The 16694-nt window shown below is 40.0% G+C and overlaps 2 protein-coding genes across 2 annotated transcripts in view; one reads left to right on the top strand and one right to left on the bottom strand.

Annotated features, from left to right (window-relative positions):
* SYNE2 (spectrin repeat containing nuclear envelope protein 2) overlaps positions 1 to 16694 on the bottom strand; it is a 317234-nt gene that overhangs the window by 94090 nt on the left and 206450 nt on the right. The window contains 6 exon segments of the mRNA XM_032621163.1: positions 376 to 517; positions 670 to 791; positions 1357 to 1485; positions 2516 to 2698; positions 6121 to 6351; positions 10323 to 10439. Of these exon segments, the coding sequence (XP_032477054.1) occupies positions 376 to 517; positions 670 to 791; positions 1357 to 1485; positions 2516 to 2698; positions 6121 to 6351; positions 10323 to 10439 (924 nt within the window).
* ESR2 (estrogen receptor 2) overlaps positions 1 to 16694 on the top strand; it is a 183141-nt gene that overhangs the window by 150639 nt on the left and 15808 nt on the right. The gene's annotated exons all lie outside the window — the stretch shown is intronic.

The raw sequence follows: 16694 nt of genomic DNA, 5'->3' as shown, positions 1-16694 counted from the left end.
GTAACGAAGATTTTTTGATGTTCCAGTTACTACTGTGCCAGGCACTCAAATGTGAATCAGGCAGACACGGTCTTTCTTCTCATGCCATCTAATGGGGAATACAGACAAATACGCAGGTGTATAGTATAGTAAGAGCTATGATCAGGGAAGCCCAGCGTGCTATAGAAGCACAAAACGGAAGCACTTAATGCAGATTTCCAGGAAGATGAAAAGAGGACAGCTAAGTAAGAAAATCCACCTGGCATCTTTGCCTTCTGAAAATAAACAAACTGCTTTTTGAAAATAATGCAGAACATACACGTGTGTTTAATGAACGCTCGTTGGATTTTCAAAGGTAAACACACTTATTTACACTGTGTGCACATACACACTGACCTGGGGCTGCACAGGCTGAGGTAGAGGGAGCCGAATTTTTGATGAAAGTTCATGATGTAAATATTGCCATTTATCTCCACTTTGGCCCTGGGTTGACAAGATCAAGTCTGGAGCATCATTTTCAGGGCTAGATGTCTTACTGCTTTTAAGGGAAAACAAAAGGTGAAAAGAATAATCAACATACAAAAATTTTATTACATTCAGACAATGTTTTATAAGTGATATTAAAAGAAACACTGTTAACTCTCCCAACCACAATACTACCGAATGTCCGACTCTTTAAAAATATTTTACCTCACAGATGATGTCTGAGTTGTATCTTTATCATGTTGGCGATACTGAGGCCATATTTTGTTAGCATTAAATTCTATGAATTTGATTAAATCTTTCTGTTCCATTGGTTTTAACTCCAGAACCTATAATTGAATAAGATTCAAATAGTCCAATCAATCAAGGTTTTCAGTTAGTACCCAAGGGTTTCTTCTGTTGAGATCAGCTGATTTGGAATCACTTCCTAAATCATTATCTACTATTATTCTTTCTTGCTTGTTCTCGTTAACTTTTATTTTTCAAAAACTTATTTAAAATATTCACACAATGACCAAGTATTGTTAAATATATGCTACACACATGGAAAACCACCAAAAATATACTAACACATTTTGAAACAACAGGGAAAGAAGTGTTGCAGTTACAGAGGTAAGTTCACCCTGAAGATATTTGCTTAGTTTGATATAAGACGCAAGTTAATAAGGCAGCCAAGTTCCAGTATCCCCAACTGTAGCAGATGAAAGCAAAGCAGCTACTGCAGTAAACGCTCAAAACTCAGAGCTGCTGCACACACAGGAACACTCACACATCACACTTTCTATTCAGTCACGTAAGAAAACACTCCAATGGCCTTTCAGTATTTAGTTCAATGGGAAATTCCATACAGAAAGCTTTATTCTTATCTTTATAACTGTTCGGGGCTGAAATTACCTGTTGCTGCTGGAAATCTTTTTGTCTGCTAAACTGTGGCCTTTCAGTTACAAGAGATTCAAATTCAGAAAGGTTATCTGGTTGGAGAACTTTCTGATGCTCAGAAGATTTCTTTAGCATGGTAGAATGCTGCAAAACATTTTATGATGGCAGACTATTTATTTAAAATGGTGACCTATTTCAATTCTAATAATGCGACTACTCAATGGAAAAGTTTTATGTGAAGTAAATGACTGTATTTTGTTAATTACAATAATTATACACTACGATTTAATGTACTTATTTCATAATGACTTCAAAAACCACTATGTTTGATGAAGTGGTCGTTTTATCATTCCTCAACTTAACTCATCCAATGAGTTACTAAAAGCTAGGAAATCTATTGCACTTTTTTACTGAGGACAAAGTGAAATGGATATAAAAAACAGACATGGTATTATGCTTATGAACTCAAATTTCCCCTACGTCTAAAACGTAAGTAGTTGCTTTAAAAGAGAGAGAACATATTAGGATAAAAGGGGATCCATACAGCCTGTGTATTTGGAGCCAATCTTATTTCTGTGAATGTAAGTCCTCTTAAGTAGAAACCACCAACTCATAAGTATGGATGCAAATCTTACATAGTAAGATCCTACTCACAAGATGAACATTTGCATTTATATACACAGAATGCTTTTAAAAGTCACAGCACACTTTAGCTGTATGATACTTTCATCAGTATATGTGAATATTTATAAATGAATAACAAAAAGTACCCTGGAAACAGGTTTTTGTGTTTCTGGTTGTCAAATTTTAATCTTATCTATAAAGGCTCCATTTTTCCAGTCAATCAGAGTCACACAATTCCTTTAAAATATATCCTTTTATGAAGAAGGCTTACAGAGAGCTCATTATCTGCAAGAACAATCAACCCAGTCAAACCAACTCTAACCAAACCAACACCATCACTAAAGACAACCTAGATGGGAAAACTACACAGCAAATGAAACCAATGACAAAAGCTAGTGTAACCAAGCCTTATAGTTTTAAGAGGCATAATTCTTCCTCACTTACTGTAATTCCTCTGGAGTTGTTTCCTTACTTCCACCCACAGCTCTTTGCTGATGGATCTACCATATGCATGTATCTACATACATGTTTATACACAGTCATCTTTTACCTGGTTCTCGCTGTATTTCTCCTGCAGCATCATCTGGACTTTTTCCAAATTGCACTTCACAGTTTTTAGTTTCAAGGAAAGTGCTTCAGCCTCCTGTTGAGTGGCTCCACTGTCTCCCAGGCCCTGATCTTTGCAATTCTCTAACAGAGAGGCAACCTTGTGCTCAATCTCTGTTAGCATAGCCTAGGAAATAAAATCATTTAATTAATCATAGGTTTGGTCCTAAGCAAATGTTACAGTCTAAAATAAGTCTAAAGTCTAAAGTCCTAGAAACACAAGTTGGAAGGGACCCTGGGGAAAGAAAAACAACTTCCACATAATTCCTGTGCTTATCCATAAGGGTACAACCAAACCAACTCCAAATCGGTTGTAAATAAATAAATTGGTTGTAAAATAATCTAAAACAAGTGATTCTATATTCACCTTAGAAAACAGAGCTTAATATATCCATTATAGCATAGTGGTTAAGACCACAGACACAGGAACTAGACTGCCTGGGTTCAGATCTCAGCCCTGCCACTTCGTAGCTGGGAAAATTTGGGCACCTTATACTGTATGGTTGTGCCTCTAGTCATCTGCAAAATGGGGATAATAACAGAACTTACCTCCTGAGGTCACTTTGAGAAGCTAGAGTTAAATCCACATACTTTGGCCAGGGCTTGATACGTAGTCTGTGCCAACTATTATTTTTTTCCCCACCTTCCTAACCTTTTTCTATTGCAATCCAAGTGCTGAGTAGTAATAAAAAAAGAATTCTTTGAAAATCCTTTCCTTTGCTCTTTTCCTTCGCTTTCTCAAGCCAAATAAGCTTCCCAAATATCAGAAGACGACTACAGAAGACATAATTTAGAACCTAAAACACTTAGTCATTGATACAACTGTCCAACTTACACCCGGATCTAAAAATAAATCAGGAGGATGAAGTAAGTTTCCCAGTAAGTCACCATCATTGTTTTCCTCTGAACAGATCAAGTTTGCCCTCTCCTGGGGCTCAGGAGCCCCAAAAGTCATGTCAACTGGCTGGGCACACGAATGTAGCAGCAGCATTCAGCCTTACATGCCGGCACTGTGAATGCTTGGGCTAAAATAGTGTGTGACTATGAACAAGTTCAGTTCTTTGAGAGAAACTTAAGGAAGAACTCTATTCTTAAAACAAATTTTCACATAACAAACTTATAACTTCTCCATTCAAGCAAATTACTTGTATCCTCTATAATACAGACTCTTCTAAGCTTAAACAATATGTACTTATAGATTTTAAAGTGGCTGTAAACAAAGTATACTATAATTCTGCACTCTTTTTCTCCATTTAGCTATTTTATGTATACATTTTCATGTGTCTACATACATATACTTCATGATTCCTATTTTAATAGCCACAAGTCAATACTCTATAATTCTCTTAATCTCCCTACTGTTAAGCCTTTCAACTGCTTCCAGGGCTTCACTTCTGTAATCAATGCAGCCATAAATATTCTTCTCCTTTCGGGTTATTTTCAGAGGGTAAATTTAAAGTAATGGGATTATTACTTTAAAAGGTCAAAGAAGATGGACATCTTATCTGCTAACAGCTGACTTCCCAAAACATTGAACCAATCAGACAGACATTAGTGAATCTATTTCTCCAGAGTTTTCCAGGATGGTATAATTTTTGCCAAGGTAATGTAGGAACAAAACAACAGCTGTTTTGATTCACAAGTCTTTCATAATCAAGGCTAAACATTCTTCTCAAATATTAAATTACCGAATATAATTTTTTCTTGACCGATCTGTTTGCTCCTGTCCTTTGGACATTTTCCCTCTGGCAACTCAATGTTTTTACAGACCACTGTAAGGCTTTTTATATGTTTCAAAGTTAAACTGTATGTGTAATGGTGTTATATAAATGAGCCAAAGTTGGCCCCTGTATATTGACCCATATGTTGTTCATTTCTTCACAGCAGAAATATCAGCTCACATTTCACTAGTGTCAGACTCAAAACTGGACCCCCATATCTGTTAGCCATGGTTAAGTCAAACTTTGGTGCTCTAAAGACCCCAGCCTCTGCTATCCTTCAGAGCTCTCTGGCATCACCTAGACATGAGGCCCTCTGGACTGCCCATCTTCTGGGAGTTCCATTGTCTCTTCCCTTCGGGGCGGTGGTCCCACCCTCACTCCTTGCCAAAGCCTCTGGAAGGTCCCCTGCCATGAGAGACTTTCCAGTCCCTCCAGGTCCCACCAAAACGCTTTATTTGGTCCCACCAAATAAAGCTCATTGCGAGCTACTGCCACCTTGCGGTCCTATTTTTACCTTGAGCAGCTCTCACATCCTTGAACTCACTACAAGTGGCCCAAGGACCAGATTTTGGTACTGATCAAGGAATTGGCTCTGGTGGTCTAACCCAGTCAGCAGGACAATCAATTGGCAGGTGGCTTCTGAATAGCCTTAAGTGGCTAGGTCTCAACATCTGGAATACTGCAGGTTCAGATTAGAGTAGCACTGCTCTGTGCTGAATTACACTGTCTTCTCCAGACTCTCGAGCGCCGCATCAGCTAGATCATGTAGTAGTGCCAGTATTTGAGTGAATCCGCCCTCGGAGCTGACTTTTGGGGTGAGAAATGCTGAGCTGCCCAAGGAAGGAAGTTCAGCTTGCTTACCTGGGTCCCACTGGACAGGCACCGGATGTTGTAAGACTGTTGAGTCTGAATGGAAAAAGGGGAGGAGTGCCGGCCTCGGGCCAAGGTGGGTCTTCCCCAACCCCATAATGGGATATAGTGGGTGGAGCTCCCTGTGGGCTGGCCAGTGACTTGGGTTACTCTGGGAGGAAGTCCTTGTCCCTGGGACCAGTGCTAGCGAGCCAATCTGGCCAAGGCAGGTCTTAAGTGCCTTTAGGGGAGGCGCCTCGGCTGGACTGGGCTGGGCTGGGCTGGGCTGGGCTGGGCTGGGCTGGGCTGGGCTGTCATGCGTTGAAGCTCAATTATGCTCCTGCAGTGTCATCAGTCTCGCCCTTCCCTGAAGGGGTACAGAGATCCCAACCTTTGGGTTATGCCAGCAAATGTTACTCAAAATGACTCCCAGGCAAGGAAGTTTACATTCCTGCCCCTCCCCAGCAAGAGCAGGAGCATTTGTAATAACACGGCAGCAAAGCCCTTTTATATTGTATCTGCAATCCTGCAAATCAGGATATTCATTTTCATTTCTGATGAATGAAAATTCAAAGAATTTAATATTATGCATAAAATTAGTATTTATTGAGCACTTTATATATACTTCATACACCAGACACTGATTTAGATAATTTATCTCATTTAATCCTGACAAAGTCTTAGGAGATAACCTGCTCTATTAGGAAAATGAGGTGAGAAGTTAACTCCTACCAGTTCACAGTTAATGACTGGATCTGAACTCTAGATTCTGAGATCTTACCCACTACTATCTCCCCAAATACTCTGCTTACGTAAATCATTTCAAAGAACTATCCTGAGAACAAAAAGTTGAGGCCAAGATAAACACAGGGGTCAGAGTAACAGGAAGAATCACACTGTCGCTTTAAAAGAAACTCACCCAGTCTTAGAAGGTGATTGGCGAAGAGGCAGACCCCGAGCTCAGACCCATTAGGCTTACCTGGCACCCTACCAGCTGCTGTTCCACCACCTGCTGCATGTCTGCATCTAACGTTTCTGGCTCGAATGCCACGTTGGCTTGCTGCAGCCACAGCTCCAGCTCAGCCACCTGGTTCTTGCAGACATGGAGGACTTCTGCAGGCTTGGGCCTTGCTTTCTCCACTGTGGCCTCAAAAGCTCCTTGCTCATCAGAAAAGCCCGGAGCTGCAACCTTGATAGGAGGTGTGGTACCCTATGATAAATCCAAAGGCAATCCAGCGGTGAAAAGTTAGGAGTCCAAAACGTTCATATTTGGACTTGCAAAGACCTATGAACTTATAGCATTTCCCCAGTTAAAAGAAAAATAAGGGCAGAAGAAGTAAGAAAGAAAAGAAAAAGCCACCTCCACAGGCATAGCAATGATCACGTGACCTGGCGCCCCAGGTTTCCAAGCAGCTGATCTGCATGTACACAGGTACAGAGTTCCTGGGCACAGAGGACGCAAACAGGCTTGCAGTTCATTAAACGGTGGGTCCCAGGAGACAGGTGAGTGTGAGCGAGAGGGTGTGCATGTGGGTGTGTGTGTCTGAAACATTTCAGCGAATTGGCCGGTGTTTAAAGTTGCATGATTAAGCAATGCTTACATTGCTGTGCACTCTGTTCAAACACGAAAAAGGATCTTTACACGCTGGCAGGGATACAAGGAAATATACCTCACACTTTTAACTTAACATCTTCTCAAGTAGTTTAGATTATAAAATATTTTAGCTTCCCCCCCACCCCCACTAGTACTTATCTAAACTTCTCCCTCTTAAGAATAACTTGAGTCAAGTGATAAGCTTCACTGGGGTAATTTGGAAACTTTGCTCGTATTCTTCAGAGAGTGTCTCTAAAACTACTTTTCACCTTCTAAATACTCAAATATTACTGAGTTAAGGACTAGATGCTTATAGTATAGAGAAAGTATGTTGTGTGATGTGTTCTTTTTAATATTGAAACACCTAGGTTGCTTATCGATCCGACAGAAAAATTTCTCCCAGGTACCAAGGGAAAGTATTCTAGTAATTATATAATAGATACTTTCAATTTGGAGGCAAAAGATGAATTGATACAGAGATATATTTGCTTCTCACATCTTTTTCCAGAATAGTGAAAGAGTATTGTCGACCCCTCTAGAGGAATTTCTTTAGGAATAAGGATCTGTGTTTTGCTCTACAAAATTAGTGATCTCCGTAATATTTTATTCATTCTGAGTATGATGAAATGACAATGTTTTCTATATAAGGCCTTGCTAACTCCATCTCAGCATCTAATAAGGCACTATTTTGGCTAACTGAGAAATGGGAGTGGCTCACAAATGTGAGCAATATGCAACTCAAATGCATATTTCCTAATATTTGTGGAATTTCGTTTAAACATAGAACTTTCAGTACAACAGAAGCAGACGAAATTGGTATGTGGTAACAAAAATATGCAGGGTATGAAAATACCACTCATTTTCACACACAATGATGAGGCTTATGAAAGCTGGTTTGGCAGAAGGGTCCTCTGAGTTGTACTCGTTCCCCTTGACCATCTATTAACTTCACATATGTTTGCCTTTTCTGCCAAAATGTTATTTCTCCCCTGATTTCATCAGTGTTTTCTTCAAGAATCACCTTCCTAAGGAAGTCTTCCCATTGCCTTGCTTTCTCTGAAGTTCACATACAGATCTATATTTAGATTCACCTGTTTCAATTTTCTTTTTTAATTCTGACCTTTAAAAAAGCAACAGGGCTTCCCTGGTGGCGCAGTGGTTGAGAGTCCGCCTGCCGATGCAGGGGACACGGGTTCGTGCCCCGGTCCGGGAAGATCCCACATGCCGCGGAGCGGCTGCGCCCGCGAGCCATGGCCGCTGAGCCTGCGTGTCCGGAGCCTGTTGCTCCGCAACGGGAGAGACCACAACAGTGAGAGGCCCGCGTACCGCAAAATAAATAAATAAATAAAAAAGCAACAGATATGTGATTTTACTGCCAGACACCAATTTCTAGTTATCTGATTAATTGTTTTCTAGCTTTCAGATATTTCTATCTTAGTGGTAAAGATTTTGGGATCCTCTTGTCACCTGAGATAACAACCTGTTGATACTGATTGATTAATTAATTAATCTTCAATAACAGATTTACCATCTGCCTTGCTTATTTCCTCAAAAACATTCGAGCACCTATATCTGCCACACAGATGTAGAAAAAAATGACAATATTTAATTTCTTAGCTTTCTCACTAACTCACTGAATTAATGAGGAAATAAGGAAGCTGGATAACTAATCTCGGCTTTATCTGCTAGTTATTTGAACCTGAAAAGAATCCAAAGGTGACGGAAGAAAAAAAGATTATTTGTAATTGTAGAACTTCAATACCTGAAGGTGGCCTGGGGAATGTGCCAGGAATCGGTTCACTCACCTCTTTTTATAGTTACAGAAATCCAAGTACATTTAATGTTTAATCAGTTCACACCCCTCCCATCCCACCACATTGCTTCTGAGAAGCTCAGGCCCAGATATAAATTACTTGCCCAAGGTCACACAGCTCTGAAATCTTTTAATTCTGAGTCCACAGTTTTTTTCCATAATAGCACCCCTGCTGAGTATCTTCTCCAAACGATAACCCCAAATACTAAAAGTATTTAAATGAAAGTTTTATGACTGTACATTTTGGAGGGCTAAAAGAGTATGACCACAGGTATTTCTTGTTAGAGAATTATGTCATCTCTAAAGCATTAATGTAAACTGATAATACCCAAACTTTTATTGGGCTCTAGAGCTAGGCCACCGTGATAAGACCATCTCATATTTCACACCCCAAACCCATTATTCCCAGTGCACAGATGAGGAAACTGAGGCTTAGAGAAGCTAGTCAAACTGACTATGGTCACACAACTAGTAAGTAGAACCAGAATCCAATCCCTGATTTCATTATGCCTTGGGGTCTACAAGTCCACATTTAAAAAAAATTTTTATTTATTATTTATTTATTTATTTTTGGCTGCATTGGGTCTTAGTTGCGGCACGCAGGATATTCGTTGAGGCATGAGGGATATTTCGTGGAGGCACAGGCTTTTCTCTAGTTGTGGTATACGGCTTTTCTTTCTCTAGTTGCGGCGCACAGGCCCCAGGGCGCGTGGGCTCTGTAGTTTGCCACATGTGGGCTCTCTAGTTGAGGCGCGCGAGCTCAGTAGTTGTGGAGCGCGGGCATAGTTGCCCCGCGGCATGTGGGATCCCAGTTCCCTGACCAGGGATCGAACCCCCACCCCCTGCATTGTAAGGTGGATGCTTTACCACTGGACCACCAGGGAAGTCCCAAGTCTTGACATAATTCTGTCAACCCTCTGGCATCCAAGTTAGCCTCTGAGTTAGTGAATGTTATACTGCTTGATTTCTACATAACGCATCGCTGATCTAAGTAAGATCCATTTAAAAGGCAAATGAATTTTCTGGCTATAGCTATATTTCATGCCAAAATACCAACCATCAAGAATATTTTACTGTCAATTCTACGAACAGGTGCACACACCCCACCCCACCCCCCATTTTATAAAATGCAAATCTGCCTGGCTAAAGTGCCTTACCTAAATGCGTTTGCACAAATACTAAATAGGCCACTGGGATGGTGTGGTGGCGGTTTATTTTGTGAGGCCAAATCTGCCTTGGTTTCACATCTTTCAATACTAAGTATTCAAATTAGGAAGGCAGAGTGGAATATTCTGAGTCTGACTCTTACTCCTCCATTTACCAACTGTACTTTTATTCCCTGAATTTTGATTTCCTCATTTGTAAACATATGGCAGGTATTAACCTACCTTATTTAATCTGAGGATTAGACAGCAAATACAAATGCCTTTTATGTAACAGGCAGTTAATCAATATTAGCTCTCCTCCACTTTCATCGCCCCATAAGTTATATCTACAGAAGAAAGAAGGAGGTGTTAATGGAAAGGCTAGTTCACCCTCACAAGCGGTGAGTGAGTAAAAAATCTTTAATTGCTCTGTACCACGCTTACTCTCTACGTAAACACCTGATGTTGAATCTTCCTGTGCTCTGGCTTGGCTGTGCACATGAAGATGTTAAAGTTCACAAAGACCTCTTGGTTTGCAATACAAAATATTGCAAAACACAGAGAGCTTGTCATCTCTGGGGGCTAGTCCAGGTATCTGGGCAGTTGGCTTGTCACCAACAGGGACTTACCTCTTGTGTTTGGTTGGGGCTCAGGGAAAATTCTGGGCCTTGCTCAGTGTTTAGTGAGTCTTGTGCAAAAATCTGTGCCGTGGAACTATCACACACGCTTATTTTCCAAGCTGCCTCCTGTAAAGAAAAGAATGAGAGGTCCAGAAAAGTTCCTGCCCTGCTGCCACGCAAGTCCCTCTTCCTGGACCTGCTCATGTTACAAATCACCTGCTTAAAAAATGTCTAGAGAAGTCAGGTGCATTGAGAAAAAAAAGTTTGTTTATTAGGCCAAAAAAATCAACTTCCTCAGGTTTGTCTTTATTTTGAAGACTCAAATTCTCTAAAGCTCTGTAGTTAATGAGGGACACATAAGGAATCTAGAGAATTACGTATTTAAATGGATAATTAAGAGAACTAAAATTAAATAAGATTATATGATAAAGCCCACATTTCTAATAATGGGGGAAAGATGAATTTTAAAAATTGGGAACAACTATCCTATCCATGAAAAATATAGCTAAGTCCTCCGCCTCACTACTAACAATGAATTCTAATTGTATGTAATATTTAAATGTAAAAGTTATACCATAAAAATTCTTGAAGAAAATATGAGTTAATCTATTTCTAATCTAGGAGTGGGGAGGGACTTCTAAATCATGACAATAAAGGAAAAAAAATTAGTATTAACAACATAAATAAAATAACATGCACCACAAAAGACACCATAATCTAAGTTAAAAGAGAAATAACAGACTGGGATAACATCTTGCAAACTGTTAATATCCTTAATATATTAATTACTGTTATAAATCAATAGGGAAAACATCCCAGTCTGTTTGAAGAAAAAGTCAAATGGCGTGAACAAGTGATTCATAAAAGAAGAATATGAAAGCCAATGAACACCTAAAGAGATACTCAAAATTCTTAGAATATATGCAATTTAAGCCACTGGCTATGTTTGGCTAAGACCGAAAATGTCCAATATCAGCCTAGGGTCAGGAAAGAGGCATTTCCATGCATTCCTGGTAGAAATAAAATTGATGTACTCTTTCTAGAGGGCAGTTTGACAATGTGTGTCACATTTTAAATGGATGTACACTTTGATCCTAGTAAGTGTAACCCACTTACTAGGTCAGTCAAAGTTAAACAATGGGAAAATGAAATGTACACAAATATTTAACATAATGCAGTGGGAAAAGTGGATGACGTAATTGACCAATCTTGATTGCTCTACTTGCAAGCTGTGTGATCTTGGACAAGTTAACCTGGACTTTCTGAGCCTCATTTACTTCACCTTTAAAGTAAGAATATAACCTAGCTCACTCATTCCTGTGATTATTAAACAAGATGACATTTACAAAGCATCTCATAGTTCCTAAGAAAATGTTACTTTCCTGCTCTGCGTACTGAAAACAGTAGCTGCTATTAGAAAGTTATGAACCAAAAACCAAAGGTAAAGCTTAGATAAAATTGGAAAGGTAGGTTGGGATCATGATAAGTCTGGAAGTCAGGCTAAGAAGATTGCATTTTATTCAGCAGATAGTCAGAATCCAGGAAAGACTGGAGCTTAGCATGAACTGCTTTAGGAAAAGCCATCAGTTAATATTGTATAAGACATATAAATGACTAGAGGCTATAAATCCACTTAGAGGGCTACTCTAAAAGTCTAGGGAAGAAGTTAACAATTGACTGGAATAGGAAGATGACAAAAATAATGGGAGGTGAAGAAGGATGTAAAGACTGAATGAACATCACTTGACCAGTGAATATGAAAGGTAAGACAAATGAGGTACCTGAGACGACTCTGAAGTTTGTCTCAGACTCTGAGAAAACAGTGGTGCCACTAACAGACACTGAGGAATTAGGAGGAAGAGGAAGCATTGAAGGAAAGTTGGTAAATGGATTTGAGATGAAGAAAATACATTCAAAAAGAGAAATCTATCTGGAGAGTAGAAATGAGGAACAGATTTCTGGGAAAAGTCAAGACTAGAGATTTGATGTGGGAATCCCTGTCATACAGGTGACTACTAAACCTATGAGAGGAGAAGAAATTGCCATGAGAGAAAACAGAGAAGAAAGAAGAGGACAAAACACTGGGGGAAATGCCTACCACCACAGAGATGGGGCAAGAGAAGGAGATGGAAGAGGGGCTGCAGGTAGATGAGACAAGGAAGTACAGAATCAAGAAAGCCAAAGAGAAGCAGCCGCATGGCACAGGGATATCGGCTCCGTGCTTTGTGACTGCCTGGAGGGGTGGGATAGGGAGGGTGGGAGGGAGGGAGACGCAAGAGGGAAGAGATATGGGAACATATGTATATGTATAACAGATCCACTTTGTTATAAAGCAGAAACTAACACACCATTGTAAAGCAATTATACCCTAATAAAGATGTTAAAAAAAGAAAAAAGAAAGCCAAAGAAACACTGCATTTCAAGAAGGAAGAGGTATTTAGCGCTGAAGAGATCAAGAAGGATTAGGACTAATAAAAGGGCACTTAATTGATATGCAGAAGTCAACAGCAATTTAAATATAGCAAGGGACAAAATCATGATTACAAAAGGGCTCAAGAAAGAGGAGCACCAAAGTAAAGACATTTAGCCATAAATGAAAGAGGAAGCAACATGTAATTGATCTGCAAAGCAGGATCAAGAAATTCAATGGAATTCTATCAAACATTTAGAGAAGAGCTATCACCTGTCCTTCTCAAACTCTTCCAAAATATAGCAGAGGAACACTCCCAAACTCTTTCTACAAGGCCACCATCACCCTGATACCAAAACCAGAAAAAGATGTCACAAAGAAAGAAAACTACAGGCCAATATCACTGATGAACAAGATGCAAAAATCCTCAACAAAATACTAGCAAACAGAATCCAACAGCACATTAAAAGGATCATACACCATGATCAAGTGGGGTTTATCCCAGGAATGCAAGCATTCTTCAATATACGCAAATCAATCAATGTGATACACCCGTATTAACAAATTGAATAATAAAAACCATATGATCATCTCAATAGATGGAGAAAAAGCTTTCGACAAAATTCAACACCCATTTATGATAAAAACCCTCCAGAAAGTAGGTATAGAGGGAACTTACCTCAACGTAATAAAGGCCATATAAGACAAACCCACAGCCAACATCATCCTCAATGGTGAAAAACTGAAACCATTTCCACTAAGAACAGGACTAAGACAAGGTTGCCCACTCTCACCACTATTATTCAACACTGTTTTGGAAGTATTAGCCACAGCAATCAGAGAAGAAAAAGAAATAAAAGGAATCCAAATTGGAAAAGAAGAATTAAAGCTGTCCTTCTTTTCAGATGACATGATACTATACATTGAGAATCCTAAAGACGCTACCAGGAAACTACTAGAGCTAATCAATGAATTTGGTGAAGTAGCAGGATACAAAATTAACGCACAGAAATCTCTTACATTCCTACACACTAATGATGAAAAATCTGAAAGAGAAATTAAGGAAACATTCCCATCTACCACTGTAACAGAAAGAATACCTAGGAATAAGCCTACCTAAGGAGACAAAAGACCTGTATGCAGAAAACTATAAGACGCTGATGAAAGAAATTAAAGATGATACAAATAGATGGAGAGATATACCATGTTCTTGGATTGGAAGAATCAACATTGTGAAAATGACTCTACTACCCAAAGCAATCTACAGATTCAATGCAATCCCTATCAAACCACCACTGGCATTTTTCACAGAACTAGAATAAAAAATTTCACAATTTGTATGGAAACACAGGAGACCCCAAATAGCCAAAGCAATCTTGAGAAAGAAAAACGGAGCTGGAGGAATCAGGCTCCCTGACTTCAGACTATACTACAAAGCTACAGTAATCAAGACAGTGTGGTACTGGTACAAAAACAGAAATCTAGATCAACGGAACAGGATGGAAAGCCCAGAGATAAACCCACGCACCTATGGTCACCTTATCTTTGATAAAGGAGGCAAGAACATACAATGGAGAAAAGACAGCCTCTTCAATAAGTGGTGCTGGGAAAACTGGACAGGTAGATGTGAAAGAATGAAATTAGAACACTTCCTAACACCATACACAAAAATAAACTCAAAATGGGCTAAAGAGGGCTTCCTTGGTGGCGCAGTGGTTGAGAGTCCACCTGCTGATGCAGGGGACGCAGGTTCGTGCGCCAGTCCGGGAAGATCCCACATGCCACGGAGTGGCTAGGCCCGTGAGCCATGGCCGCTGAACCTGTGCGTCCAGAGCCTGTGCTCCACAACGGGAGAGGCCACAACAGTGAGAGGCCCGCATACTGCAAAAAAAAAAAAAAAAAAAAAAAAAAGAAAAGAAAAGAAAAATGGACTAAAGACCTAAATGTAAGGCTAGACACTATAAAGCTCTTAGAGGAAAACATAGGCAGAACACTCTATGACATAAATCACGGCAAGATCCTTTTTGACCCACCTCCTAGAGAAATGGAGATAAAAACAAAAATAAACAAATGGGACCTAATGAAACCTAAAAGCTTTCGCACAGCAAAGGAAACCATCAACAAGATGAAAAGACAACCCTCAGAATGGGAGAAAATATTTGCAAATGAAGCAACTGACAAAGGATTAACCGCCAAAATTTACAAGCAGCTCATGCAGCTCAATATCAAAAAAACAAACAACCCAATCCAAAAATGGGTAGAAGACCTAAATAGACATTTCTCCAAAGAAGGTATACAGACTGCCAACAAACACATGAAAGAATGCTCAACATCATTAATCATTGGAGAAATGCAAATCAAAACTACAATGAGATATCATCTCACACCAGTCAGTATGGCCATCATCAAAAAATCTAGAAACGCTAAATGCTGGAGAAGGTGTGGAGAAAAGGGAACACTCTTGCACTTCTGGTGGGAATGTGAACTGGTACAGCCACTATGGAGAACAGTATGGAGATTCCTTAAAAAACTACAAATAGAACTACCATATGACCCAGCAATCCCACTACTGGGCATATACCCTGAGAAAACCATAATTCAAAAAGAGTCATGTACCAAAATGTTCATTGCAGCTCTATTTACAATAGCCCGGAGATGGAAACAACCTAAGTGCCCATCATCGGATGAATGGATAAAGAAGATGTGGCACATATACACAATGGAATATTACTCAGCCATAAAAAGAAACGAAATTGAGCTATTTGTAATGAGGTGGATAGATCTAGAGTCTGTCATACAGAGTAAAGTAAGTCAGAAAGAGAAAGACAAATACCGTATGCTAACACATATATATGGAATTTAAGAAAAAAAATGTCATGAAGAACCTAGGGGTAAGACAGGAATAAAGACACAGACCTACTAGAGAACGGACTTGAGGATATGGGGAGGGGGAAGGGTGAGCTGTGACAAAGCGAGAGAGAGGCATGGACATATATACACTACCAAACGTAAGGTAGATAGCTAGTGGGAAGCAGCCGCATAGCACAGGGAGGTCAGCTCGGTGGTTTGTGACCACCTTGAGGGGTGGAATAGGGAGGGTGGGAGGGAGGGGGACGCAAGAGGGAAGAGATATGGGGATATATGTATATGTATAGCTGATGCACTTTGTTATAAAGCAGAAACTAACACACGGTTGTAAAGCAATTATACTCCAATGAAGATGTAAAAAAGAAAAAAAAAAGAAATTCAATGCATTAAAGTAGCATATTGCGCTCAGTACAGGACGTCAAAATGTAGAAGGTAAAGTTCTTGCTTTTCATGAAACTGTGTCAGGTCTATGCATAAAACTGTGATAGGTCATAACGGAGGTTCAAAATGCTATGGGAAAACAAAGGGAAAGAGGCAGGCAGTTTCTTGGAGGAGGCAGAAGTTGAGATGGGCCTTTGTGGATGGGTAGGAAGGAAGTCCACAGGCAGATATGGAGAGAAGGGCACCCCTGGGAGGCAAAGCACTTTCTGAAGAGATGGCCTGGGCTCTGGGTCCCTCAGCTTGTTCAGTGGGATAGGGCCATGGGGGAGGGAATTTGTTAGGGAAGGGGAAACTGAATACTTCTGAGGTAGAGAGGAAAGGAAGCTACCAAGAGAAAGAGACTGGAGATGCAGGTACAAGTGTAGCCCCGTGCCAAAGATGAATGAAAGGACTAGCCTGGGAGCTGGGGGAGGGGTCAGCCCTGGTCAGGAGGCAGGCGCGGGAGGTGTGTGGATCATAATGATGAAGAGATCTTTCAGGAGCAACAGAAAAACATCATCTTCACATCAGCATGTAATAATGATTTTCTAAAGTGAGGGCATTTGCCCTCTATTTTGAGAGACTGGAGAAGGTTTAGAAGGTCATAAGGAGCAAAAAGACTTATTAATTTACCTTCCATGCTACTTTGTCCAAAAAGAGAATGATGGGAAGACCTCTCACCC

This window comes from Phocoena sinus, chromosome 2 (assembly GCF_008692025.1).
Source record: "Phocoena sinus isolate mPhoSin1 chromosome 2, mPhoSin1.pri, whole genome shotgun sequence".
In the NCBI taxonomy this organism is placed as follows: Eukaryota; Metazoa; Chordata; class Mammalia; order Artiodactyla; family Phocoenidae; genus Phocoena; species Phocoena sinus.
This window is presented reverse-complemented; position numbering and strand designations above follow the sequence as displayed.